The 25613-nt window shown below is 44.8% G+C and overlaps 1 protein-coding gene and 1 long non-coding RNA gene across 3 annotated transcripts in view; one reads left to right on the forward strand and one right to left on the reverse strand.

Moving 5' to 3' along the window:
- The window catches only part of LOC139809211 (uncharacterized), a 169257-nt gene that overhangs the window by 86886 nt on the left and 56758 nt on the right, over positions 1–25613 (forward strand). The window lies entirely within an intron of this gene.
- On the reverse strand, positions 671–24057 carry Tusp (WD40 superfamily protein Tusp). 2 transcript variants are annotated; one of them, XR_011735517.1, is made up of 15 exons: positions 23273–24057; positions 17711–17878; positions 9764–9946; positions 9325–9432; positions 8712–8868; positions 8339–8604; positions 8147–8235; positions 7893–8027; positions 7394–7814; positions 6968–7145; positions 5179–6880; positions 4982–5095; positions 4693–4918; positions 4406–4604; positions 671–4330 (listed from the first exon to the last, which is right to left on the reverse strand). XR_011735517.1 is itself a non-coding variant. In XM_071798029.1 (15 exons), the coding sequence occupies exons 1-15, from the start codon at positions 23366–23368 to the stop codon at positions 4214–4216; spliced, it is 4146 nt and encodes a 1381-aa protein (XP_071654130.1). In that variant the 5' UTR covers positions 23369–24057; the 3' UTR covers positions 671–4213. The 2 variants fall into 2 exon arrangements, 1 of the variants encoding a protein (XP_071654130.1); XM_071798029.1 differs by having other exon boundaries at positions 4406–4591.

Genomic DNA, 25613 nt, shown 5'->3' on the forward strand with positions numbered 1-25613 from the left:
GAGTCTTCCACAACGATTAATTTATCGGACAGTTAAGTCTGTCAAAAATTTTGCAAGATGTTTTGTCTATAAATTTTGTTGGCAAAATGCTAGCGGAAATATAACAGAATTTATTAACAGAATATGCGGTGGTAGATTGATTGCAAAAACCAAGTAGAATTTGTCATTTCGTAACCATTTAAATTATATATGCATTCGTGCATTTAAACAGTTACGAAATGACAAATTCTGCTCGGTTTCCGCTGGCAATTTACTGTCAAATTATGTTGGCAGGTTCTGCTGGCTTAATGCGGGCGTAGTTGGTGCCAATTTATCGCAGTATTTCGTTTGAATTTTCTGTCAAAGTGCCAACATTTTGCTTACTGGATTATCGAGAAATATGTACTTTACGTAGATAGAATAATTAATTTTTTTGTTGTTCGACACATGAAAAGAAAGATTAGATTAGAAATTAGTAGTTAGAAATTTTGCAGAATTAGTTTCTTAACGTCTGCAATATTTTGCTGATAGAATAAAATCGTCAATTTTTCGTTGCTTAACACATGGGTATAAAGATCGGGTTAGAGACGTGTAGTCAAAGTTTTGCTAGAAGCAATCATTGAATTAATCATCGATTAATCAATAGTTGATCAAAGTTCGGTCCTTATTTAACAGCAGGAAGTGTGTCACGTTTACGCGTGGTAATTTTTTCCTTTATTTACAAATAGTCGATAATCGTATAATGTACTCGGTAACAAAATTACATTGCACATATACAGAATTATCGTTAGCACTAAGGCAAGAACTGAATTAACAATATGTATCGCGTTCGTACGAGAGAACCCGTCCCAATCGGACACAGTGTATGTGTGTGTGTGTATGGAATCGTCTCCTTAAGATATACTCAGTCGTAAAATTTACATGACATCGTTCTTCATCTTTCTTTTCTTAAGCACAATTTTAATTATTACATCGATAAAAGAGAGAAATGAAGCACGTCCAACGTAAAAGGAGAAGAGGGTCCAACGTATCTGAATTAAGCTAGAGGAGCCTAGGCCGAACAGTTTGCAGCTCAGTCACGTGTTAAGTATCTGCCCCGCGGAGAGTGGGCGAGACAAAATTGAAATTGGAAATTGGGTCCATTTCGCGCAAATCCCGATCCTCTTTTTTTCCCTTCGCTTTTTATTGTAACTTGGGGAAACGTGGCGCGGCTTAAACGTAGAGTACGCGCGGAAATATAACAACGAACTCTCGAGCCGAGACGAGAGATACGGGCCGTTACATCATCGTTCGCTGGAACTCGAATTGTTAATCATTGCGCGTCGAATAGGCGGTTTCGCGTCAAATGCAAATATAGGCACTCTATTTATCGGTGTTGAAAGCGTCGCGCGATTTTACGATGCGCTAAAGTCCCTCGAGGATTTACAAAAAAAGGAATCGCGCATAATTTCGTCACGTTTTATACGTGGAGACAATCACAGCGTCGATTATTCGACTAGAAAAGTGTTCTCGTTATCGTAAGGCGAATTCAGGCTGAGTGAGGAACGGGAACGAGTGTGAGAAAACGAATTTACTTGGATGACGCCGCGAAGAAGCTCAAATTTATATTAACGGATATGTCTATTCCGACTCTTATCCCGTAAAAAAAATCCTCGTTACGCTCGTCGCGAATATTTCTTTTGGACCGTTTATTTTTTCCAGCTCGGTCTGAATCCACCTTGATGATGAGATTTACGCGACACGCGTGTTTTTATGCGAATTCGATTACACGCTTCAAATAATCGTAAACGTGCACACGCGATAATTTATATACCTTAACCTTCACTCGCGATTGCTTAAATTCGCATAAAACCGCTGCTCATGCATATTTGAGGAACGCCGCTCGGAGAGGCCTCGATATGACATAACGTAATGTTCCGTTTATTACTCGCGTGACTCAAGTCCGCTTTGCTCGGCTGAGGATGCAACATTCTCGCGCAACGCGATATGTTCGATCGGATGGCGGAACGAGATGCTAAAATCGAAATGTGATGTAGCGCGAAAATGGTTCGGAATTATTTAATACCAGTCGTGCGCGCGTTCCAACTTCTGTTCCCCGGTTGCAGGATCGTTTCTCGTTTCGATCAGGGATAACTAGGATCGATAACTTCTCTGTTTCTTTTTTTTTTAGAGAGAGAGAAAGAGAGAGAAAAATATCTCCATGTTGCTTCATTCGTATATATAAAACTCTAATCAGATAAAGATAAACTTTTCCCGGCGGGTACATCGCGCACTCGCCAATAAAAGAGAGATCTGCAAGTAGAATACAAAATCCTTCGTGCTGTCATTTCATACTGATACGAAGAACTCGCGAACCCGTGCCGGTCGACCCGGCAGCGCTCCATTCAATATCGGAAATCACGCAATTTCCGAAAGTGTCATTCCAATAGTCTACACCTTAATAGACTCGATTGAATGCGAGTCACTTGCGTTGTTGCACGAGTTCGCAATTTGCGTTCGCGGCATTTACATTAAAGTAGTCCTCGACGCGTTACGATTACTTGCTGTGACTTACGAACGGGAGTTAAGAATAATAGTAAGGGCGACTAGAAAAAACGTATTAATCGTACGACCTACCGTTCTGTACTTCGACGATTAGTTGCGAATAACCTGGCGAGAATGATTCTACAAAAGGCTGTTCTAATATCGCTCGTGAGAGTGAGGCGTCACGAATACGAAGGTACGAATGCAGCATGAATTCGAGACGCGTGACTCCGGTGCAGAGTGGGACTGATAATTCGGTAATGAGATATCAGGTTGCCCGAATAATTAGAAACGTGCGGAGTATTCTGAGTACTCGAGAGTTATCCGTACATTTCGGATAGTAAGCAGATGCTCGAGTACTCGAGTACGTTGTGGGTATTTGAGCACGTGGATACTTGTACTTGTACTGGGTACTCAAATATTCTGGTATCATTAATATAAAGGCATTTGAAGATAGTCTTGAACTGCCTGCGGATTTGCATTCGAAAAACAGATAAGAGAACCTAAGTCTCCGAATTGCGCGAGTCTGAAATTCAGTTACGGCGATTTCGCATTACTCCCTCGATGATCTGTATATGCTGGTGCATATAGCAATGGAGGAAGAGAGTAATGTGATCTGCCGCTGCACATTGTCTAGAAAATATTACGTCCTTTTCGGACGCCCCTCTCGTCGCTCGGAGCTTGACGTGGCGTATTTTTCGCTGGTAGCAGCACTTTGTACATACCTAATAGGCCTGATATCGATCGCGTTCGCAATATGGAACCGACGAAGTGAGCACCACGGTGATCATGCGACTAGGATTAAGTATTACAGACGACGTTTATCTCGCTGCATATACACTCGCATATACACGTGCATACTTTCGCTCTGACCTTTCGATCCCTCTCCTTAGGATTAGTCTGTCCTGTTTATCATTAATGGCGAAGACCACATTACAGGCCGGACGTCAAATGTTACGTTACTATCGTTACTCTTATTATTGTTATTATTATTAATATTATTATCATTATCGTTACTATTATTATCGTTATTTCCACCATACGCGTTAAGAAACATTTAATTGAACAACATGAAACTGTCGCCCGCACGTGCGAGTCTGTCAATATATAGTATATATGTATATAAAATTCGAATACACACCCGGCGGACCGCAAAAATGAACGAGGTGAACCTTTAACAGCGTCACTAGACTCCAACGTGGTCGCATAAACTATACAAAATGAGCGCTCGAAGTTGGGGGAAACGAAATATTTTGGACGGTACGACGAAGAAGCGTTCAACGAAACGTTACATAGCTGCCGCAAAATCTTTGTGTTCCACTCAAATTCAAATCGCTCGCAACTGCATTCGCGAATTAGCGTATATCCCATTAGCTCATTGCACATTTGCCCACTTCAGCAAACGCCAGCGATTTCCGGCTACACGATCCTTTCCGCCGCGGTAGACACGCAGTTTTAAAAATTACGCGAGTCGGTCAAGCCGATTATCGTCAAAAAATATTCACCGATTCTCACTGGACAATTCTGGCGAACGAAGTCTCGTGCGATCCTGACGACCAAAAATCTGACGAACTTTCATTCCTATACTCTATTAAGGATCGAACTTTTCCGATTCCTTCTCCGACTCTTAAATGCACGCCTTCAAATGCAGGCATCTTGCAGCTTCTTATCCATTTTCACCGTATAATTTAGACGTGTTGGAGAGCGACAGTTACTTAAGCCGTTGCGTAACGTTCGCCAGGGCAACGGCGAACGCCTGCAAAGCGCTGAACGGGTATTGGAAATCCAACGTATACGCGTTGCCGTCTATTCTTCCGAATTGCATCACCTGAAAAATTTGACGATATTTCACGCATACGATTTAACTTGCGGATTTAACGTGAGAAGACGCGTTTGATCCTACCTGTCTGCCCCTGAATTCGATTTGAAAATTCTTGGCGCTTTCTTGAGTCACTCTGCCGCCGAAATCAAGCTGATACACTTGGCTGGACTCGTTCCACATGGGCGCTTTGTTGTGCATCACCAATTGTGCATCGCGCCTTATCGCTTCCGGCTTGGAACCAGAAATTCCCATTCCTCTCTGCTTGAGCTGCAAACAACATCTGTCGATATCGTTTCCACGCGTTTTTTACGTGCAGTATTGCGTATTTATCGAATATACTCTTTCTTGAAAATGTTTGCTATACAGACCTTCTGACGTAGTTGGGCTTTCTGGAACGTTTCTAGGTCCCGGTAACTCGCCGTCGATGAATCGTCTTGAAGGAGCCCTTCTTCGTCCGAGCTCTCGCCGCGACTCTTTCTCATTCTTCTGTTCAGCAATGGACTTGACAAGAGTCTTCTTCGAATCGGAGAAGCCGACGCCGGTCTTTTGCCTTTCTTAGACGGTGCTGGACTGCTAGGTGAACTCCTCGGCAATCTGTGGAGATAAATGAATTATTATCTGCATCACGCACAGCCAATAATAAATATAATACACTACCTTGATGATGGTCGAGGGGAAGGCGGTGGCAAAGAATGATTATCCTCGAAATCGCGAAGTCTCGCGGCGAGACCGTCGAGCGAGGAAGCGAAGGATCCACTCGGGCTCGATCCTCTGAAATGTAATCTTTTTACTTGGGGCTGCTCGGAAGGTTTCTCTTGTTGCTATAATAATCTGTTTTCGTGTTAACTACTTACTTGACGGGAGATGCAGCAGCCTCTAATCGGCCTGGCTTTTCCCTAGTCTGAGCTTCACGAACGACGTTACTTTCGTTACTTTCCTCGCGTTTATCGGGAATCTCACGCGTCTCATCTTTCGGCGATTCTGTCGATTCGTTGCGCTCCGCCACGCCATCCTCGGTAACTTCGGAATTGATTAGTCCCGTTGCCTCCTCCACGTGTTCCGGCAATTGCGGCGGCGAGGATATCTGTTCGTTACTCGGAAATATATCGCTGGAATCGAGACTCTTGGACTTGCCGCAGTTGCGGAGCCTGGGCGGCTTCGAGCTCGGCTGACTCACGTCGTGCTGGGGCTTGGCCCTTTTCCGCCGTTTCGCCTTCCGCGACACCAACACCAGCCTCTTGTTAGGCGCGTCTCTGCGCAGCATTCGCAAGGCCACGTCGCACGGGACTAATTGGGCGTCCACCAGGTCCAGGTATCCGACGCTGCAGCTTCGAACTATCGAGTCATTCGCGCACATTGGACCGATGCTGATGACCGTTGAAGTTCTATGAACGCCCCGTGACTGCTCCGGCGCCTCTATATCGCCGCGTGCTTCATCGTCGCTGAATCGCATCAAATCATCGTCGAGCTTAACGTTAGCGGGAGTTCCGGCGTTCGCGTAACCGGGATTTATCTTTCCGTAGCACACGTGGCACTTGGGGTCTTTATGCTTTGAGAAACACTGCGAACACGACGACCCAAAGCACTGATCGATATTCTCCGGGAACTGATAGGAACACGCCGGCGAAACAACTCCGTGTATGCCGTTCTTGTTAAGAGCTAGACTCGAGGCTTGCCCGAGTTGAGAGCTATTTGAAGACGTCGTATTGACGCTCGCCGTACTCGACCCGGTATTTTGATTATTCTTATTATGTACAAAACTATGAGCGTTCGGCGACATCGTGGTTTGGACGCCGCTGACGGGGTGCGGCGTGGTTAAAACGTTGCTCGTGCACCCCATATTATTTAGACCATTTAGATATACGGTTTGCGCCGAGGCGCTATCGATGCTCTCCAGACCGTTCAAAACCGGGCCTTGAGAGATGTATCGACTGCTCGACGCCTCCGCGTTCAAGGCCTGACCGTTTTGCATGGACACGGAAATGATGTTCGTCGCGCAGGCCGACGTCAGGCACGGTTTGTCGTCCTGCGAGATTTGATTGACCTTATTGTTCTCCAGTTCCTTCTTCGTTGCCATGCCCGCTTGCTGATCCGCGAGGGCGTTCTTCATCCTCTGAATGCTGCTGGCGTAGTCGGCACCCGTGTTCGAGGTCGCTATTAACGTTTGCGTGGGCGCCACCGCGTTTTTCGGCGATTGCAAGGCCGGCACGTCGCAGCATCTCGGCGGGTTGTGCCTCGGCGGCGTCCGGTAGGTGTTCGTAGGGGCGTTCCTGATGTTCTCGTACAGATTACCCATGTCCTGCAGATCCACGTACGGAACGTACTCGTTTTCGTAGCTCTCGATTTTTCCCAGCGACGTCGGCAAGGTCTCCGTTGTTAGGAACTGATTCGAAATTTGAGACTTCGGTCGACTCGGGTGGTTCAATCGAGCGTTGCGAGGAGTCATCGGCGCGATCGGCGGCGGCTGCGCCTCCGGGGTGGCTCGCGAGGTTGCCTCCTGGTACGGCTCCTCCTCGTCCTCGGAGAATAGATTGGGGTTGAACGTCGGGTCTGGACCTACGTGAAAATAATCACCCGTTATTAAGCCTCTATAAGCGAAAGAAAAATTAAAGTCACGCAACCGAATGAATTATCGCAAATTACCGGAGGGCAAATCGTCCCGGAGCTCCGTCATCACGAGCGTCATTTGCCTGGGCTGCAGGTGCAGCAACGACGTTCGATATGTTACCTGACCTAGGTTAGCGGGAACCGAATCTGCCAGGCCGTGAAACTTGAATTTCGTGCCCCAGATGTTCGACGTTACCTCGACCAGCCTCGCGTGCTACGAACAGATATACGCTCCGTTAGAAATAATCCACGACAAAAACCCATACAGCTGCGCCCGTTCGTCACGCGAGCGGCGTACGCTCCCTTTGATACAAAAGAGTCGTCAAAGTCTGCGCGCGGCATGCGATTCATTAGCGTCGAAAGATACGATGCTACGATTACACATACGAGAATAAAATATTTTATGCGCGAGTTCCCCTCTATAAATAGGAGGGAGAGAGAGAAAGAGGGTGATTGTATTACCTCTGGCAACGTATCCACGTATGAGAGATCGTTCGGCTTTTCCTCCCGTTCCGTCGTTTCGTCGCCCGTCCTCTCCTCCCTTCTCTTCCTGTTCTTTTTCCTGTAGCGGGGCGATCCGCACAAATCCGCGGTATCTTTCTCGGTGTCCGAGCCGTCGCTGTACGACGGGCACTGCGACATATCGTCGAACACCTGCAGAGTCTCTTGACTCTGCGGATCGAATATCACGAATTCCGGCCGGATCTTGCTGGTCCGTCTGCCTTTCAGGAGTGGCACGAGACCGCCCAAGTACTCCAGATACAGCGTGTAACATGGCACAGGCTCCACGGCGTGCCTGAGCATGGTGCAATGCAACCGGCTGCCTCCCGGCGGCGGCCTTGACACGAAGCGTCGCAACTCTCTTGGTTCCGGCACCGAGCATCTAAAAAATGCCCGGAAACGTATCTCAACGGTGTCCCGCCACTTTGAGTTAAGGAGTTTGTAGAACTTTTCTTTTTACCGTATCGTGTTAGCGAAAAGGGCAGCCACCGAGGCTCTCAGTCGCGGCGGTAATGGAAGATGTTGAACACTTGATTCCCTCGTGAGAGCCGCTCTCACCGCCAGTCTCGACAACAATTGGAGCGAACCGACTCTTCTGCAAAGAACAATTCAACCACTTCATTGCGTTCCGGCAAGAATTGCCGACTGTGATTTGTCGGTCGCGTTATCTGCGCGTAAACGCGATTACGTCGAAGTAAGAAATTAAGAAATTACCTGGAGACCCATGCGGCGTGGACCCGCGCTCCGGTCGCCACGAAGAGCCGCCTGTCGTTGTGTCCCCATGTCAATGCCGATACGGGGCACTAACACGAAATCATGAAGAAAATCGTAAAATAAATCGTTTGATCATACAAAGTGTCAGCGAGATAAAGAGAAAGACGAGCGTTCTTCTATACGTGGACGTACTTGCGTGTACGGAATCTCCGTCGTGTATACGAGAGTACCGTTGACCGAATAAAACTTCAGGAGATTCGTGTATTCCTGCGAACTGCCCTGCTCCGACGACTCCTTCGTTCCGGCGATGGCCAACAGTTTCCTGGAGTTGCTCCATTCGGCGTGCAAGGGCGGCTTCAGATTGCTGCGTATCGTGATCGGCGACACGTCATCGAACGACCGTAGCATAACGATGTTGCCGTCCGCGAGGCAAACGGCCAGCACGTAATTCCGGTCATCTGCGCTTGCACATACATCATAAATGCATTAACGTGCATCACGCTGGTCCTCGTCAGGCTCGAGTCCAACCCTTTCGGAGCGAAGCTCTGAAAGCTGCAATTAATACCTTTCTGAGATCGGTCACACGTTTCGTCCTCCTCCATCGTGAACTTCTCGGCGCTCCAGGCCATCGACGTAACCCCGGCCGCTAATTGTACCTCCGATACCATAGCTCCATGAACATCCATCACGATTAACTGGCCCGCGGTCGTCCCGAAATAGACCTTTTGTAGAACAACGTCGGGGGTGAGTAAGGTCATTTTATTTCTTTCCTATCGGTCGAAGACATTTTCATCGGTGACAAAGGGGCTATTAATTCGTACTGATTGTCAGTTGCTTAATGATTGAGTGTAACATCGCGTCACAATGCCAAGAGTCCTGTTAGGCAGGTGGCACATTGATGTATCGTATTTCACACGCGATGTACGATTCAAACTTGATTCGCGTTATTATTTGTCACGTCATAGCCAGTGCGCGAACAACGATGTTCAGTGATAGATTTGTGTTGAACAAATAAATCTTAAGTGTATTTCTCGCAATTTTTTAAATACTTCTAATCAGTTAAAACGTGTTTCGCGAGTATATCAATTTATCTTTCCCGTGCTGATTATGGATCCCGTGAATTTTGGGTAAATGAAAAAAATCACGGAAAATGTTTTATAAAAACTCTTCTTTCAAACCTGCTGATCGTCTGGAGTCCAAATGCCGCAAGTTATCGTTGCTTTGTCGTTGAGCATTGACGACCAGTATCTTTGACCGGCGACGCTGCCGACCAACACGAAGCCATCCTGCAATAAAATATCGTATTTTCCGCAAACGATCCTCCGGAGGAAGCGTGTGAGCCACATATACGAGGGTCGTAAATAAATACATGAAGTTCTAAAGTCTGAGCGCATCTTGACACATTGAATAGAATGCTTTTTTATACTGAACGATGATACATTGATAAAATAAATAAATGTTTCGCAGTCACGCGATTTTTTTATATTTTTGTTTCAATTTGAAAAAAAAATGGAAACAAATTATTTTTTTTTGTTGCGTCGCGATATTGGAACGGTGATTGGAGCTCGTGTCTGAGGGGAAATCACAGTAACAAGCTGAAATAATATTGTAACTCACCCTGTAACATATAAGAGCCATGCGGCCGTCGTGGGACCAGGAGAAATGCGTAACAGGTGTGTTTCTGTCGTTGATTAATTCTATACTCCATCGTCCGTCGTATTTGATCCAGACGAAGATTACACCCGAACTGTCGCACGAGGCCAACTTTTGATAAGGTTCGTTCCATTTGACGAGTATCACCTGCAATCAGATGAATATAGAGTTAGCACCAAAATCGTTAATCTGCAGATAAAACCACAGATTACAATCAAATTTCAACAAATTACTGTCGACGCATTGTTTACAGGAATCTTAAATTTTCCAACAATTTATTCCGTAAAGACGGTCGTGTTTCGCGCTGCCGGCTTTAATACACCGCCGTAAATTGATCTTCGGTATTTCATCCTCAGTCCGTAATTAATTTCACGGGCTCTAATCAAGAGTAAACCTAAGCCTTAATTAGTGCCAGTTTTCTCGACGAAAATTTTTCATCCTTAATCAAAATACCTCCCCGTATAATATATCTCTCTTTTATAAATGTAAGATACAATTAACATAATTAAGAATTAGAGTTTTGGATAGAATTTTATGATTCATGCTTATACTGTTCGTTAGAGAATTCCGACTAGAAGGTCTATTCTTGTATCGTTTTAAGTGCGTGACTTTCTCGATAGATACCCCCGAGGATTAAAAGAGGTTTAAACCAGTCCTGCAAGAAAGGTAACCATGAGTGTTTGAAGGGATTAAGCCACTCCGTCAAGGGCGGTAATCATGACCCTCGCTTTTAAGGTTTATCTCACACTGCTAGTGGCCGGAATAAGGTCTCGCATGGGGTGAAATCGCGGATACATGCGAGACATCCACGCGGTGTCATTGCTCCATCCCCGATCGATTGCTTTCCACTGCGTTTACGAGCGACGGCGTCTATATTTTTATCGTGCTGATACGGCAAATAGAAGTTTATCGGATAATTAATTTATGGATTGAAAATGTTAGATAACAACTCGCGTGCGCCTGTTGACAACTATTTATACTTTCGCGAATCTTTCTTGCAATTTCTTGCAATATTTACAACTGATCTCAATCGTATAATAAACAGACAGCCAATTTACAACACTTTTGACTTTGCGCAGCAATTTACCGTAAATATTTTATAAGATATACGGTTTATCATACATTTTGCGATTACCTATATATATATACATATCTAATTCATAAATTTTGCTTTTTGTTTGTCCTTTAATGATTTTTTTAAAGAAATCGTGGAATAAACTATAAACTTTTTTTCCATCTTGGATGCCTCTTCGGCCGGCATTATTTTTCTCCGGACTCCTGAAATGCACGACAGATTAATTACCCTGTTCGTAAAGCTTTGATCGACCGTCCGGTATTGTTTGAGGGAAAAGCACGAACGCAGTCGCTGAGGGTGAGCTGCGAAAAATGAGAAGGAGGATACCGTACGTGACATGCGTGGCGACAAGTTGTACACGTGTGCACCAACCCCGCATATACACACACATGCACGCACGCGCGTGTGTATGACCGAAGGAAAGATTCGAAGAGTTATCGATACTTTTACACAGAACAACTTAAAGAACGTAAGAATTTTCCACTATGTGTCGTGTTGTACAACTAAATCGCTCTATGATTGATTAATCTGAAGAATTGTCGCAAACTTTTCTTTTCTCAGAATTGTACTTTTCGTAATGTATGAAAGATAGTAGGGATCACATGTAATAATGCCGTAATAACGCCAGAAACAATTTTTCTCAGAACAAAGTATATATATTTATATAACATCGTATAACAGCTTATAAGTCTATTATTATAAAAAATGCCGGGAGAGGATTCAATTTATATCAGTTCGAAACGTATCAGTCCCGAGGAAGGAATTTTAATAGCAAACGCTCGAGAAACTTTCCCGTCCTCTTTTGTGATTTTAAGCGAGACTCCATTACGTGGAATTTCGCCGGTGGACGAAATTGCGTTACGATAAGCTGGTCTCGCTTGATAGGGATAAACGGAATTTTCCGCGCAACGTCCTATAGATGCAATAAAATCTGTCCGAGGGTACGTTGTAAATTGCAGAGACATGATCGTGCGAGAAAGTCAGGGAATAGCGGAGATAGCGCGCGCGAGCGTGCTGATCGATAAGAACCCCGTAAGGGCGCTTCACAGATTTTCTCGTGATACCAGAATCGCATACAGGGCAATGTGTCGTGGTGTGCGTCTGGTGGAGCCGTTAGAATCGAAGATCTTCACTTGTACAAGTCTCCCCTTCGCGCGAGACACCCTTGCTCCATCAAGCTTGCACGTTTATTGCACTCTGGATTTTACTGCAAATTTCGGGCGCGAGCAGAATGGAAAGTCGGCGAAATTAGAAAGGACAGATTTACCGGGCAGCCGTGTGTACAGGACGTGGCGCACACAAATTGACGTAGTGCATCTATTTTCGGCGCTCTCCCTCATAATTATATTCCGCGATGGAGCGCACGCTGGAATTATCAGCTTTTATGCGACGCACGCCGCGACAACCCCCGCACTTTCGTTACGTTACACCCCGGCGGAAAGTTATATTTTCCAACACACCGTACATTTTTCGCTTAACCGTCGAACATGAATAGCATCACTCTTCGCCGATCTCCTCCGTCTCTTTTTGCCTACGCTTCGTGCAGCGCTTATTGCAAAGCGAGGATGCAACGGCGCGTCTGATAATCCAACGTAATTATATTTCCGAACTTGCAAAGAACGCTGAATGAGAGGTCGTCCGCGTTTCTTTTTTCCATTACGGTTCGTCGAGAGTTCTACGACCTGTATAGCCATCGCTACAGAATATATTTCGCGTATTTTACCTTTAATTTCGACAGAACTCTAAAAACGAGGAAGATGGCGAAAGGACGTAATTAAAATAATTCGAAGGAAATGCTTTATTGCGTTTCTTGCGATGTCTTTCTTTCTTTTCGTGCAATCTTCTTATCTTCATTCCAACAGAGAACGCAAAGTCTCGCATTAACGACGTGCAATCGCGATCGTCTTCTTTATTCCGACATCGCGTATTATGCGCGCAGTATAATCCAATTTATCTTTACTGCAGAGATGTATATTAATAGAAGATGTTGAATTCCTTCGAAACATACTGCGGCTTTCCGCGCCAGGCGACTTTCGAAAGGGCAGGGGCGATCGTCACGTAATCCTTTGACTACTAATGCATTGCGGTAAAGGCTGCAGCAAGTGCCGGAGTGCGCCTCGTACGGCGAGCTCGTTTGGCAAATCAATGTGATGCTCCTTTCCGCACTTCGTCCTTTTTTCAGTGTCAAGGTAACCCCCACGTGCCACGTATCCCGCGAGAAATCCCTCGTGCTCTTTTGGCTCAATTTCTCATCTCGTGATTTATGACGAGCCATACCGAAATTTACACTTCCCGATGCTCGCTTTCCCATTCCACGTTGCTTTATATAGTTATATACACGGAGACTCCTCGCGCCTCCGCCGAGTGATGGCCGAGTGCAAACAGAATTTTCTTCCGGACTCGTGCGCGAAGTCCTTGATCTAAGTTTAAGCGAAAATAATACGCGAGGTAATATGCTGATCTACACGAAACATATTTAACAAACGTGCAAGTGTGAAACCCTATAAATAACTATGAATGAGAAACTTTTCAGAGTTTAGCGTTTTGTTTTTCTTTAATATTTCATATCATCTTCCTACAATGCACTATTTTCCTCTCTCAAAATAATACGTGAATTTTTCATAAAGCTTCTGTAATAGAATCTGCCGATGAAGGTATTGATCCCGCGCGTTCCTGGAGTTGCAGATGCGTTATTTTAATTTGTTACATTGATCCGCATATTGCTCCCTTGATCCAACATCACGTGCCTTTCCACCACCAAATTCTGCCGATTTAGCAGGAAGCGATCAAAGTGTATTGAGTCCGCGGAATGAATAATTTATAACGTATAATATAATATCGTCCGTTTAATATTCCACGGAGCTATCTTCCAGCACGATACGCTCGCTTTAACGGCTCTATCCGATGGACACGCGTACTTCGTATGCTTTATCCCCAAAGGATTAGCGGGTTTGCAGACTGACCCTGCCGTTATGTTTTCACTTAGGTCTCTCCGGCGTTACTTATACACGAAAGGGACTCCGACAAGGCTAATGATGTCAACGCGAGGACAAAATTTCTCTGTCGACATGAAAATTTCATCTCTATACCCTACTCGCGAATAACGAGATCTTATGCAGGACGAATCTCTTAGCTCGGTAATAACAATAAAACTCAACTTATGCTGAGCAAGTCTTGTTAGAATTATGCTACAAGTTGCCCGGCGAAGCGTATAAAGCTTCAGCCTGAATTTTTCACAAGGAAGTGACATATAAAATTTTCCTTACTTCCATACGTAATGGTAAAGTCCTGGTTCTTATTTTAACTGCAGCCATCGCGGATGATAATTAAATTACGGTCCGCGAGGGACCTAAGGAGGGAAGAAGAAGGAAAAAAACCAGAGATTTGGAAATCAACAAATCTTGTAATTGCGCATCGGGGAAACGCGGAAATTGTGTCCGTTCGTACAAGTGACAGTTACTGTACAAGGAACACAGATATAATCGCGCTATCGATTCGAGGTCCGAACGCGGTTGGTACGGCCTAGAATAGAAATAACTGAAAATACACCCTTATCGCGAAAGTCGCCCGGAGTCCAGAGAAATATTGTTGTCCTGAATTACGTTAAGATGATTGCTTCCTTTCACCATATAATTTTGTAACGCGGGAATGATATTATCACCGAAAAAGTGCTCGCTACTTGTCTTATAAATAGCGGCCGGAGCGACTTGTGGTATATTCGAAGCGTGCCGTTTCCTATTTTTAAACAATGTTAACGTAACACGCGTTAGCGTGTGAGAGATGATGAAAAAAAATCGACGTTGCATATAAAGGGACGTCGGCGGTGGAGGAGCAGCTGCCGCGCGCGGAAAGCAGGGTTGAGAACCGCGGTCTTAAAACAGCACTGCGTGCCAGATCGATACCACGGCGGCTACCCTTAAGCTCTGAAATGTGGACCGAAGTGGACGCAAAATTCCGGGCTTTCATTGAAATTTTTCCTTTGCCGAGTCATGTGTATACACGAGCGGGTGATGTGGGAACAAAATGAGATTTCTTTTTAAACAAGTCCGTCGATCGGCAGTCGAGCACGATCGCCAAACTGAGGCCGTCGTCGTCGAAAGTTCCGCTGTCAAGAATCTCATCAAATTGCCATCGGAGCTTCGTTAGCTCCTGACAGTGGTGAACGGGCCTCAACTCTCACGTGCGCTTCTAGTTTCTGCTGCTCGAACGTCGCAATCGACTTAATCTATTGCATAATTTAAACGCGTGTACAGCGTAAATTGACGCGACGTAACGAAATGTACTAGTCTCGTTCTAATTTTGTACCACCGTCTGACCTGGTTCCCGTTGTCAAGATCGTTTCCTCGTGCGCGATCGCCTTATATACCTGCGTGCCAGCCTTACATAGACTTATTGACTAAGGCCCGTTAATCGGGGGCAAAAGGTCCGGGAAGGGGGGGTCCGAGAAAGTTAACACTGACGAACACGTGAGTCGATAACGTATACACGTACACGTGTGTGCTGTGCACGCGTGCCGCTATCGTGTTCGGAGCAGGCGCCGGAGTGCTGATCTCAATTTAATTAACGCTATCGGATAAATTGCCAGCGCGCATTAACTTCAAGTGTGCCTTGCAGCTCGGTTTAAATATGTGTCATCGTACAACGAGGTCGCGCGGCACTTAAAATAATATCTAATGAACAATTAACACGAAAATTAACAGAAATTGTGTACCGTCACCGTAAAATGATAACGGACTTGGTCTGTTGGCTCGCATTTCTCACATTTTCGATGAGTTTTCCTCGAGTAGCAGTACTGGTTCGAAACGCCTTAGTCGAGAGGAATGTTTTCGCCAGACTTCCAGATATCCCAGCGGACGGGCAACGTGCGAGGGACAAATTCCTCGCGGGAATGAGTCAACGTCTCATTTGTCTCGTCTCGTGGACTCGTGGAGTACATCACACGGGACGCTTATCCGATCCCTCCTTGTACTTCGCCCCGCTATTCCACGGAGCAACCCCTCGAACAGAAGTGGCTCGTATATTCATAAGGGACACGGGCGAGAGAAAGGTGCTCTTGCAAGGTTGAGCATGTATAGTATATCGAAGAATATACGTAGTATATGTGAACAGAGAGAGAGAGAGAGAGAGAGAGAGAGAGAAAATTATCAGAGAAAGATTTTCCAAGTTCCATTCGCGGGAAAATGATGCGAGCACTCCGAGCACTCGGAAGTCTCAATTCATCCCGCTACCAGACGGCTACCATCCTTGTATAATAATCTTCGTATTTAATTGTGTTATGTATTATTTATGGATTTACGATGGACAGACACCATTACTCCGCGCTCTATTGTGTCCCGGCTACTTGTTAGGCGAGAACGGGGAAAGTCTGGGGAATGTTAGAATGGCGAACTTAGAAGAGGAGGAGCGAAACGCGCGGCGTAATAACGAGGAAGGCAGACGTAAACTCACGGGGAGGTGCAACCCCCGAGATTTTAAGCCGGTGATATTAATATTGGAGAAGCCGCAACGCGGCAAGTAAGCTCGCCGAGAGTTGGTCGAGCGTGTTGCAGACGTCGTTCGTGAAAACGCGCGACTTCGTAGGTTTCGGGCACCTGCAGGCAGTTTGTTAAAAGCGCACTACGGCTTAATATCGATTAAGGGCCACAAAGGACTCCCGGTTTGCTGGCGCGCGCCCGTTTACTACCGATACGGAGATTACACGAAGTTTCGGCCCAATGGAGCCGATGTTACACACAGCAGCGATATGTTGCGAAACTATTAAATCGTGTCGCCTGAAATATTAACAAACTTTGTAATTACCGTCAAGCGTGACGACAGTCTGCGGGGAAATTTGAATCAGCGACGCATTAGCAATAAATCAGGGATAAATTACTTGTGAGATGTAAACGACAATGGTTTATTGGACAGCATTGCAAATTGACGTTCATAATCCGATTGAAAGAAAGAGAGAGAGAGAGAGAGAGTTGTCGTTTTATTTATATGAATTGCTTGCATTTCTTTAACGATTCAATACATCGTCGGGCTCCTATCTGCCTCGCGCAATCATCCAATTTCTTTGTCGATTTAACCCACACGTTCTGCAACCGGTTACCGTGGCTCGTGTATCGAGTAGATAAAACATAATACACTGGCTGCTACTAACCGATAACCCTGCGCTTCCTTCCGTGATGTTGCAAAGCAGAATAGGATATCATTTTCGCGTTGAAAGATCCAATTTCGAGAAGCGTGAAATTATGGATTATATTTGGCGTTGTTAAGCACGTTGGTCATCATCCAGTCTATAAATTGCTACTCGGGGAGGCAAGCCGTAAAATGTATAAGATGTAAGAAATAAAAATGTTTTTAAAAATATTTTTTGCAATAAATTCTTTACAGTGATAAGGATGCTTATTAGCATCAAAATTGAAATCGACTAACGATTTAAGTATATAGGTTTACTGTTCTAACTAGGAGCTATGTTTTAAACATTGATAAAAAATCGGCGTGTAGTTTACCGAATTTAAAAAAAATACGTAAAATTCGCACAATATTATTATTAGGCTACCAAGATTCAGTCCTGACCGTAAATGGCGTTTTTCTCTCTAATTGTATATCATAACGGTCCTGTTTTACTTATTATTATCAACAATTTTTGCATATTTTCATGTAAGTACTGTTTCAAACAAACGGAAATATTGCAGTGACCTCATAGTGAGGGAAGCTGTAGAAATACGCTAGTTTAAGCGGTATTGACGCTTAGGTAAGGGAAGACCCGGAGGAAGAAATTAAATGTCGGTTTCGTTCAAACGACTCGAGCGGTTCGGATGACAAGAAGTTAAAGGAAAGGCGATACTTGCTTCGCTACGGTGCCCTCGGAGGTTGTAATTCGCCCTGAGTGGAAGTTCCGCGGCTCTGGTGCGACAATGAGACGTGGTAAAAGTCACTCCTACCAAGCCGCGGGCGTTGCCGGTGGCTAACCATCCTTCTTGATAGTAATTTATACGATCGAGCTGCCATCCTTCGTCCTGGTAAATAAAATGAGAGCGTTAGTTACAGTTTCGCGGTATAGCGCGCATATTAGAAAACGTCATGCACGTGATTTATGGCGCCTCAGATTTTAGCGTGGAGATTTTTTAACGATTCCCTCAAGAGGCGGCGTCGATCGCGATAAATATCACTGTTTATCACTTCGAAATTTGTGCGGCACATATACCGAAAAGAAAGATCTGCGACCTTTTTAAAAATACAAGAATTAAAATTGACGGCGAAATAAAGTGCCGCTTTAATTTGCAAATAAATTATCTAGCAAATAACTTATCACGCTATCAGGACATCTTCTAAGACTATTTTCTGGGCGTCGATTCATTATTCATCTTACGGAGTTTGATCATGGGGCTTAATTAGAACGTGTTACGTTTGGCTAAGTATAGAAGTAAGGGATTGGTCGCCATGAATAATCAGACAGGTTAATTATCGTACGACCGGCTGCTACATCCTTCGAGGGAAGCGCAATCGTTCAACCGAAATCGAAGATGCTTACTCCGCTTACTCGAGTTCTATTACTCGACACGTAACGTTTCCACTTAAACGTGGCAGCATTAGGTAGCAAGGGTTTCAATGTTAAAAGGGTTTCACCCTCATAGGCCCATTATATATATGTAGGCGTAATTATTCAAGACATTCGAATCCTTAAAAGACACAATATCAAAATACATGCGCGCTATATCTATGAAAGTATCAAATTAACTTACTACTCGACACGTCAAGCTTTCTCCGCATAGAAAATCGTTACGAAAGATTCGCGCGACACGAAAATAGAATTAAGATCATATTTCTATATACTGTGTTCTAGCAGACTCCTAGATTTTGGCATAGGAAACAATCGTATGAAAACAGGAAATATTCAATCCAGATAATTTGCGTTCCCTTTGGCATTCGTCCCATCGATCGACTGATTCCCACCCCTCAAATTTACTGCAATATACTAAATCTGAAAAGGCGTTCGAATCAATTAACGATGCACTTTCGAATTCAGAAAAGAACGCAAGAGGAAAGAGAACTTATTATTCTTTGCGAAGTATCGAAAAGAAGAATAACGTGACGTCTCAAAGAGATGTATCTCCGTAGTGTATAGTTTTCGAAACTTTCCACATGATTCTATCAAAGCTTTCAATCCACAGCGGGACAGAATCCTTCTTTCTTATCCGCGACGAAGTTTTCCTTAAAATATTGCGCGCGAGAAAACTCAGTGAGCGTAAACTTTATGGAGTTCCATTAAAATTTTAAATTAAATTTAACGTAATCGTAATAGTTCATGGTTCATATACGCGTGTTTTGCGAAAGACACATTCTGCACGTATGCTATCTGTGCACGCATTGGGCTGGTTATAATTAAAGTACGATCTAATGAAGATGTTTTGTGAGAGAGGTAGCCTTTTGTAAGGTAGATAACAATGAGATGAGGTACAAGGGTAGATTGTTAGAGCCGTGCTGTAACAAAAAATGTCTGAGAAGTCCACAATGAGTGAAGCGCGAGCAGAATAAAGCGAAATAATTCGACAGCTTATTAATGAACTCTTCGGACAGCTACAATATATCTGATATTGGAACGATGAAAGCCGGACGAAGACGCCGCGATAAAACCCCGAGACAATAGTTCTCTTTACAGTTATCTTAAAGAATTCATGTCTCGCTTGCGAATCCTCGCTGACAGCGCCTAATGTCCGAACACGATACCGATATCGTTCCGCTTGCGTATGTCGGGGTTCCCCGCAAAATCGCGTCGGATTTCCGTCGTTGCGTTAGCCGGTGAGAAACGTTCCACGTGCTGTGATCGATGAGCACCGAGGGTGGTTTTTTCCTTTACTTCTTTTTTTTGCGAGTCACAGAGATATGACAATAGAGGAGAGGGCATGGCGGGGGCGCAGGAAGAGAAATCAGTGGTAATCCAATCTTCACAAACACATTGAGAGCAATCCGCGGAAAATAGAGAGGGCTCGGTGGAAATCGATGTTGCGCGAAGACGCGCCTTGTGGAACGAGCGGCGAGCCGGGATTTTTTGTGTTGTGAGTAACAGAGCACGCGTTGCGGAGTATTAGAGAAGAAGAAAGAGAGAGAGAGTGAGAGGGAGAGAGAAAGAGAGAATAGCGTAGAGTTTGCTTTCTCGAAACGCTTCGATAGAATTTACCGGCGGACAATGGCCGTAGTAGTAGCGTAACGGCTCTCAATAATGACGTTATCGATTCAAATGCGATTCACAATGCGAGAATATAATGGAAACGTATGACGGCGGATTATCTCAATGTCGGGGTGTATGCAACACCGGCGGGATCCACGTTAAAAAGTTCGCATCCCAATTCTCACGCGGGTTACAGATTTCAAGGCGGTGCCCGATCTGTCGTTCTCCAACGAGGAACCGAATTCAACTAGCTGCAGAATTTTTCCCACCGCACAATAGGGATAGCAAGAAATCCCACTTGATCGCGGCGCAAGTTGAGAATAGCCGTCCGTAGCGCGCCCGTCCTTTCTAATGGACCATCATTCATCTCCGCCGGCCTTTTACGGGGCCATCTAAAATTTATACTATGTAATAGCTCTCGGATATTTTCTACGAAACGGCCGTTATGTACAAACCCGGGGATAACCGGCGTTTTATTATGAATCGCGGTGTTTCTCGCGAAGTTAAGGAGATGATCGGGTGTATACGAAGGTAGTTAACAATGAGAAAATAATGGGCAGCGCACTGATCGAATTCCCCCGAGGACGACTGACTCGAGTGACTCAATCGAATTCGCTCCGCTATAAGTCAATTATTTTTCCAGTAATTGAGCCGCCCCACTTCCACGCCGTTTTCATCGCGCTTCTTTCTGCGAGGGTCGGCTTCCGTCAAATCGCCTATCGCAGATTGATCTCCGGCAATGAATTAGACGACGTGAGGTGCGGTGTGCTCGTCGATCAAGAAATACGACCGTCGTAATTAATTCTGATCGATTGCGTCGTGTTTGGGTGTCCGAGTTCGGCAGTCAGATTAATCCCCGTTTGCGTGCACACATTGAATTGAGAACGACCTAATCGTCAAAGAAAGAGAGAGAGAGAGAGAGAGAGAGAGAGAGAGAGAGAGTCTACTAAAGACGATTGAGGGTAAAAGAACAAGAGCGTTCATATATCAAGATTATACGAACGACATTTCATATCAAGACAAATGTATTATGGAATTTTTCGTAATGGATTTCGATCAAAATTATTCCGTATTTTCCCTCGAAAACACAACAGAAATCTAGGAAATAACTAAACAACTCTGATCAGAATTTATTCCGAAAAGTTCCAGTAATACGTGTTCAGCAATTGACAATTATCGAAAAATCAGAATCTCGAAATTATACGTGCGGCGATAAATAGAGCATTTATGAAGTGGCGAACGCTTTTGCACCTCGGTACAGGGAGAAATTTTGCGGTTACACCCACCCTCATGGGGGACGCGTATCTCGGGGTCTATACGAGTTCGCGCTTTGTCGACGGCCGTGTAAGCAGTGCGGAACAAAACCCGTCGCAGGAAACTTCGGCACTCGTTAGTCGGCCCGTTTGAAAAGATCCACTCGAGACACCGAGCACGACCTTCATCCTCGACACCGAGTCAGGTCGCGGCTGCACACAGCTCGCAGCAACCCACCCATGAAACCCTCCACCCTTGTGACACCCCTACATCCTCTTGCGAGATGCACGCCTCGTCCTGACGGATTCCAATCTCCGCTGCGGTTGTTTTGATGCGGTCACGCGGTTCGCTACGGCGTTATTAACCTACGCCTTCGCGAGGAGACGCCCTTGCGGTCCCGAAAACTATCTCTGTCAGATGTATTTACTTGACCGTACATGTGATCCGCATACATTAGCGATCCCGAGTTTTCGATCTGAAGCGATTCTATCGCTCGCGCGCGCGCGTCCGCCCGTTGCGAATTTTCTGAAGAACTCATCAAGATATAACTAATTAATTACAACCATAGGACTATTACGTTTCCAGACTCGAGCTGCATGAAGAAAGTTAACGATCCTATACGTTATGCTCGTTCATTTTATTTCGTAACCGGAGAGCCGTCTGTTTTCATACATACAGCGTTACATGATAATCGGTATCATCGTCGTCGGTCGCATGGTCTTTCGATCGTCATTCAGGCGTCAGATTTTATTACAAATGATTTTAACCGAGCGTATAAACTCGACTTGACTGCTTGAGTTATTTCATGTGAGATGGGATAAATTAATTTTACGCTCGTTACGGTGCGATTCGCACGAGCTCGTTTGCTTTCACCGGAACAAAAGTTTTATCTGCTGTCGTCCGTGCCGCGAAGTGCGACAGCGGTCGAAGTATATGTGTCAAAGTGTATGGCAGCTTCGTTTTTATTTGTGTCTATATATTGTTTCACTGCAGCGCCGGCTGCTCCCGTTAACGTTTTCAATCTCCCACCCATCGTCCCACTTGTTCCTATACCTTTTCTCAAGTTCGAAACCTATAAATCACTTTTCTCGCGGCGGAACGCGTCATGCAAAGTAGGAATTGTCGTCAGATGGTTAAAATGTCATTTCAAACTCAAGCAATTTTTTTACGATAGATTTTCTTGCGACCATTTACAAATATTTACAAATAAATGTTATGTGATTTTCGTAAATATATGTTCTTCGAGGGGGAATCGCAGCGTCAGTCAGGAGAGTTGTACAAAAATAACTATAGAGATAATCCCGACAGTCTAAAAATTCGCTGGAGAGGAGCTGAGACCGAAACATAAATGTTCGCTTTTAGATCCAGAGTCCATCAGTGGGATGCGGTGACTTGCTTGCAGAGAGAGAGACTCTTCTTATCTGCCGCGTACTTATCATGCATCTCTCGCGCTAATAAATTTATCCGTATTATTAACGATTGTATGCGAGTAGCGACCTGTTTTATGACTTGCGGAATACTAAATGGCGCGATAAAATGTATTTTTAGCTTCTTGCATTTGCTCGATCAAATGTGGAGACGAACCGATTCTATCTCGGATAAACTATAACGCGCACGGAAATTGTCGAATTAGGATTGACCTCTTTTTCGTAACGAAAAGGCCTTTGGAGAATTTTTTGACGTTGCATATTGATCAGTGCGCCAACGAGAATGGCTTCTCATGTGATGAAGGGAAAACAACAGTAACAGATAATTGGTAGCCATAAAGAGTAAAAAGATAATAGGTGTGTGTTGACGTATTTTAGATTATTTAGATTAAATAATCTAAATAGATTATTTAGATTAAATAATCTAAATAGATTATTTAGATTAAATAATCTAAATAGATTATTTAGATTATTTAAATTATTAATCACGTTCTATCGTCGACAGCTAAATTATATGTGCAATTGTACCACGCTACTCCAGATTGCCAAATAATTTTTACCTCCGGCGACTCGTCCGGCACTTTTCCCATCCAGCTGAGCGACAAGATGTTGCAGTCGCACTTGGCGTTGTTGTTCTTCTCGAAATGCAGATGCATGGTTGCGACGCGATCGAATTCCCGTCAGCAGGGTCCATCAATCTATCGAACCGGCACCGTTTCCCGCAGTCCCGACCCCGTGCCTCGCAGCCGGATTCCACGTCGCTTCTTCCGCGAGCATTCTCGCGCTCCCGTGCGCGCTTCTTCGTTCTTCCGCCGGCGCGGATCCGTGATCGATAATCGAATCACGCTCACACGTCAACGGGCCCGCACGCGACCAGCGTCCCGCGACGAACCCTCGTGTGACCACCCTCGTGACTCGAAAATCGGGCCGATCCTCACTACGAGGGTCCCGCGTCCCTCGGAAGGGGTGGAACGCGCGTCGCGCTCGCCGCGCGATCTTCTACCCTCGTCGCTCAGCCGCGCCGGATATTACGGATATCCCGGTCGCGCAATCGGGAGGAACCGCCGAGAGGGTGCCTGACGGCCCTTGCCGTGTCCCTCAGCACCGCCGTTCGCTAACCCCGATCATTTGTTTCTTACCGCGGCCGCCATTTTGCCGCCCGAGACGCTACTCCACCTTTCCAGGGTGCGATCCCCGTGCCGCGCCACGTCGCGCCGCGCCGCCGGGCCGGGGGTGCGCGCTTACGTGCGGGTGGACGTGTGCCCTCGCGGTGACCGCGCGCGGAACCGACGCACCGAGCTTGCGAGACGCGAGCGTGCGTCCGACTGAAAGCTCGGCTGCGCGGAGTTGGAGCCGGAGCGCGCGCGGGCCTCCGCCGCCGCGCTCTCGCTTCCGTCCGTCGCGTTCGCGCGACGAGCGTTATTGATTGGAGTCAGCCGTTCTATCCCGTGTGGTCCGCGGCCGCCTCGTGCTCCCCGTCGCAACGCTAAATTCGCCCGCGAGCTTTTCCACGCCGCGCCACGCCATGCCACGCCACGCCGCCGCGCCGCGCCGCGCCGCGACCGTGGAACCGGCGGAGCCGCCCCGTTCTGCAGACGCTTGCGATACATTGATATGGTTTATATAACAATTCTTTGTTGACGTCCAATTTACTTTGTCAAAAATCTCTTTCTTAGTTACTCTAAGCTGCGCAACGGCTTCGAGAAATTAAATAAAATTTTAGATACGTTGGAAACTATCGTTAGACAGTAACATAGAGTTAATTTTGAAAGCCATGCATTTAAACGTATCGATACGTTCTTCTTTTATATGTATAGAACATCGGTAATTCCTTTTTTCCTATCGATACCGATACCGATATAAATTATCGATATTTTGTCTTGATACAACGACTTTATATGCGCGGTGCTCGTTTCGTAAAGGGTGAATTTTACGCCACTTAGGCAGCATCGAATGGACGACGCTCTCATTGTTTGTAGCGTGTACTCGTCAGTTTTTTCCCTTTTCTTTCGCGCCACCGATGCGCGAACACCTGCGACTAAAGTACAAAAAATTCACGTAATAATTAACGTAATAAGATTACGTAATAAATTACATAAATCTTTAAAAGAACATGCTTTTTATGAATTTAAATAAATTTTACTTCGAGAAAATGTAGTTTGGCTTTTCACTTATTATGACGATATGTGGATAATATTTGATTTGATCGTGTATTATATAAAAAGTCTTAGCTTCTGTGTGTGTGAAAGCTCTTTCTACTATATAATAAATAATAATTTTAGATGTAAAATAAAAACGCATATAATCGACAGACATGATAGTCGATGAAGAAATATGAAAGTTTGGGCTCTTGTCACTTGATGTCGCACTTATCACGATTCTCTTTCCGTTTACATTAACTGATGTCATTATCTTCACTACTATTTTTATTTTACTGATGATATTATTAAAGACGATCGGTTTTTTGATAATTTTTCGATAACTATAAATTCAAATGGACTAGAGAAATTTCGATATGATCGAAGAACATTGATATTATCGACGGTTTTGGCTGCACTGAGGGTAACTACACGAGGATTCTAACTTATCAAGTCTTTAACTGTTTTGCTTATATCGAGAAATTACAGTTTTTTTATGTATATTTATGTATTATATGTAATGTTCTCGGCGATTTTTCATAAATATTGAAAGAATGTGTGACGTAGTAAAAATCATTTTTAAGATAAAAATATTTTATGAAACTTGCATCAATAGAATCGATGCAATCATTACCGCTACTAATCTATGTTCGCTTGAATTTAGCGTAATTTCTATATCACTCACTATATCACTATACCCCTCAAATTTCATTTTGTTAGCAAAAGATAAATGGTCGTAATAAATATAATATACGATATGAAA

Source organism: Temnothorax longispinosus, chromosome 2, assembly GCF_030848805.1.
Source record: "Temnothorax longispinosus isolate EJ_2023e chromosome 2, Tlon_JGU_v1, whole genome shotgun sequence".
Lineage (NCBI taxonomy): Eukaryota > Metazoa > Arthropoda > Insecta > Hymenoptera > Formicidae > Temnothorax > Temnothorax longispinosus.

What these genes read in the sequence shown, in the direction of transcription:
- Tusp (XM_071798029.1), bottom strand. Translation starts at nt 23,368, where the DNA reads ATGCATCTGCATTTCGAGAAGAACAACAACGCCAAGTGCGACTGCAAC. An exon ending in GGACTCCAGACGATCAGCAG is followed by an intron (nt 8,869 to 9,324) that starts GTTTGAAAGAAG and finishes GTTCTACAAAAG; the next exon opens with GTCTATTTCGGGACGACCGC. An exon ending in AAGCCCAACTACGTCAGAAG is followed by an intron (nt 4,592 to 4,692) that starts GTCTGTATAGCA and finishes TGTTGTTTGCAG; the next exon opens with CTCAAGCAGAGAGGAATGGG.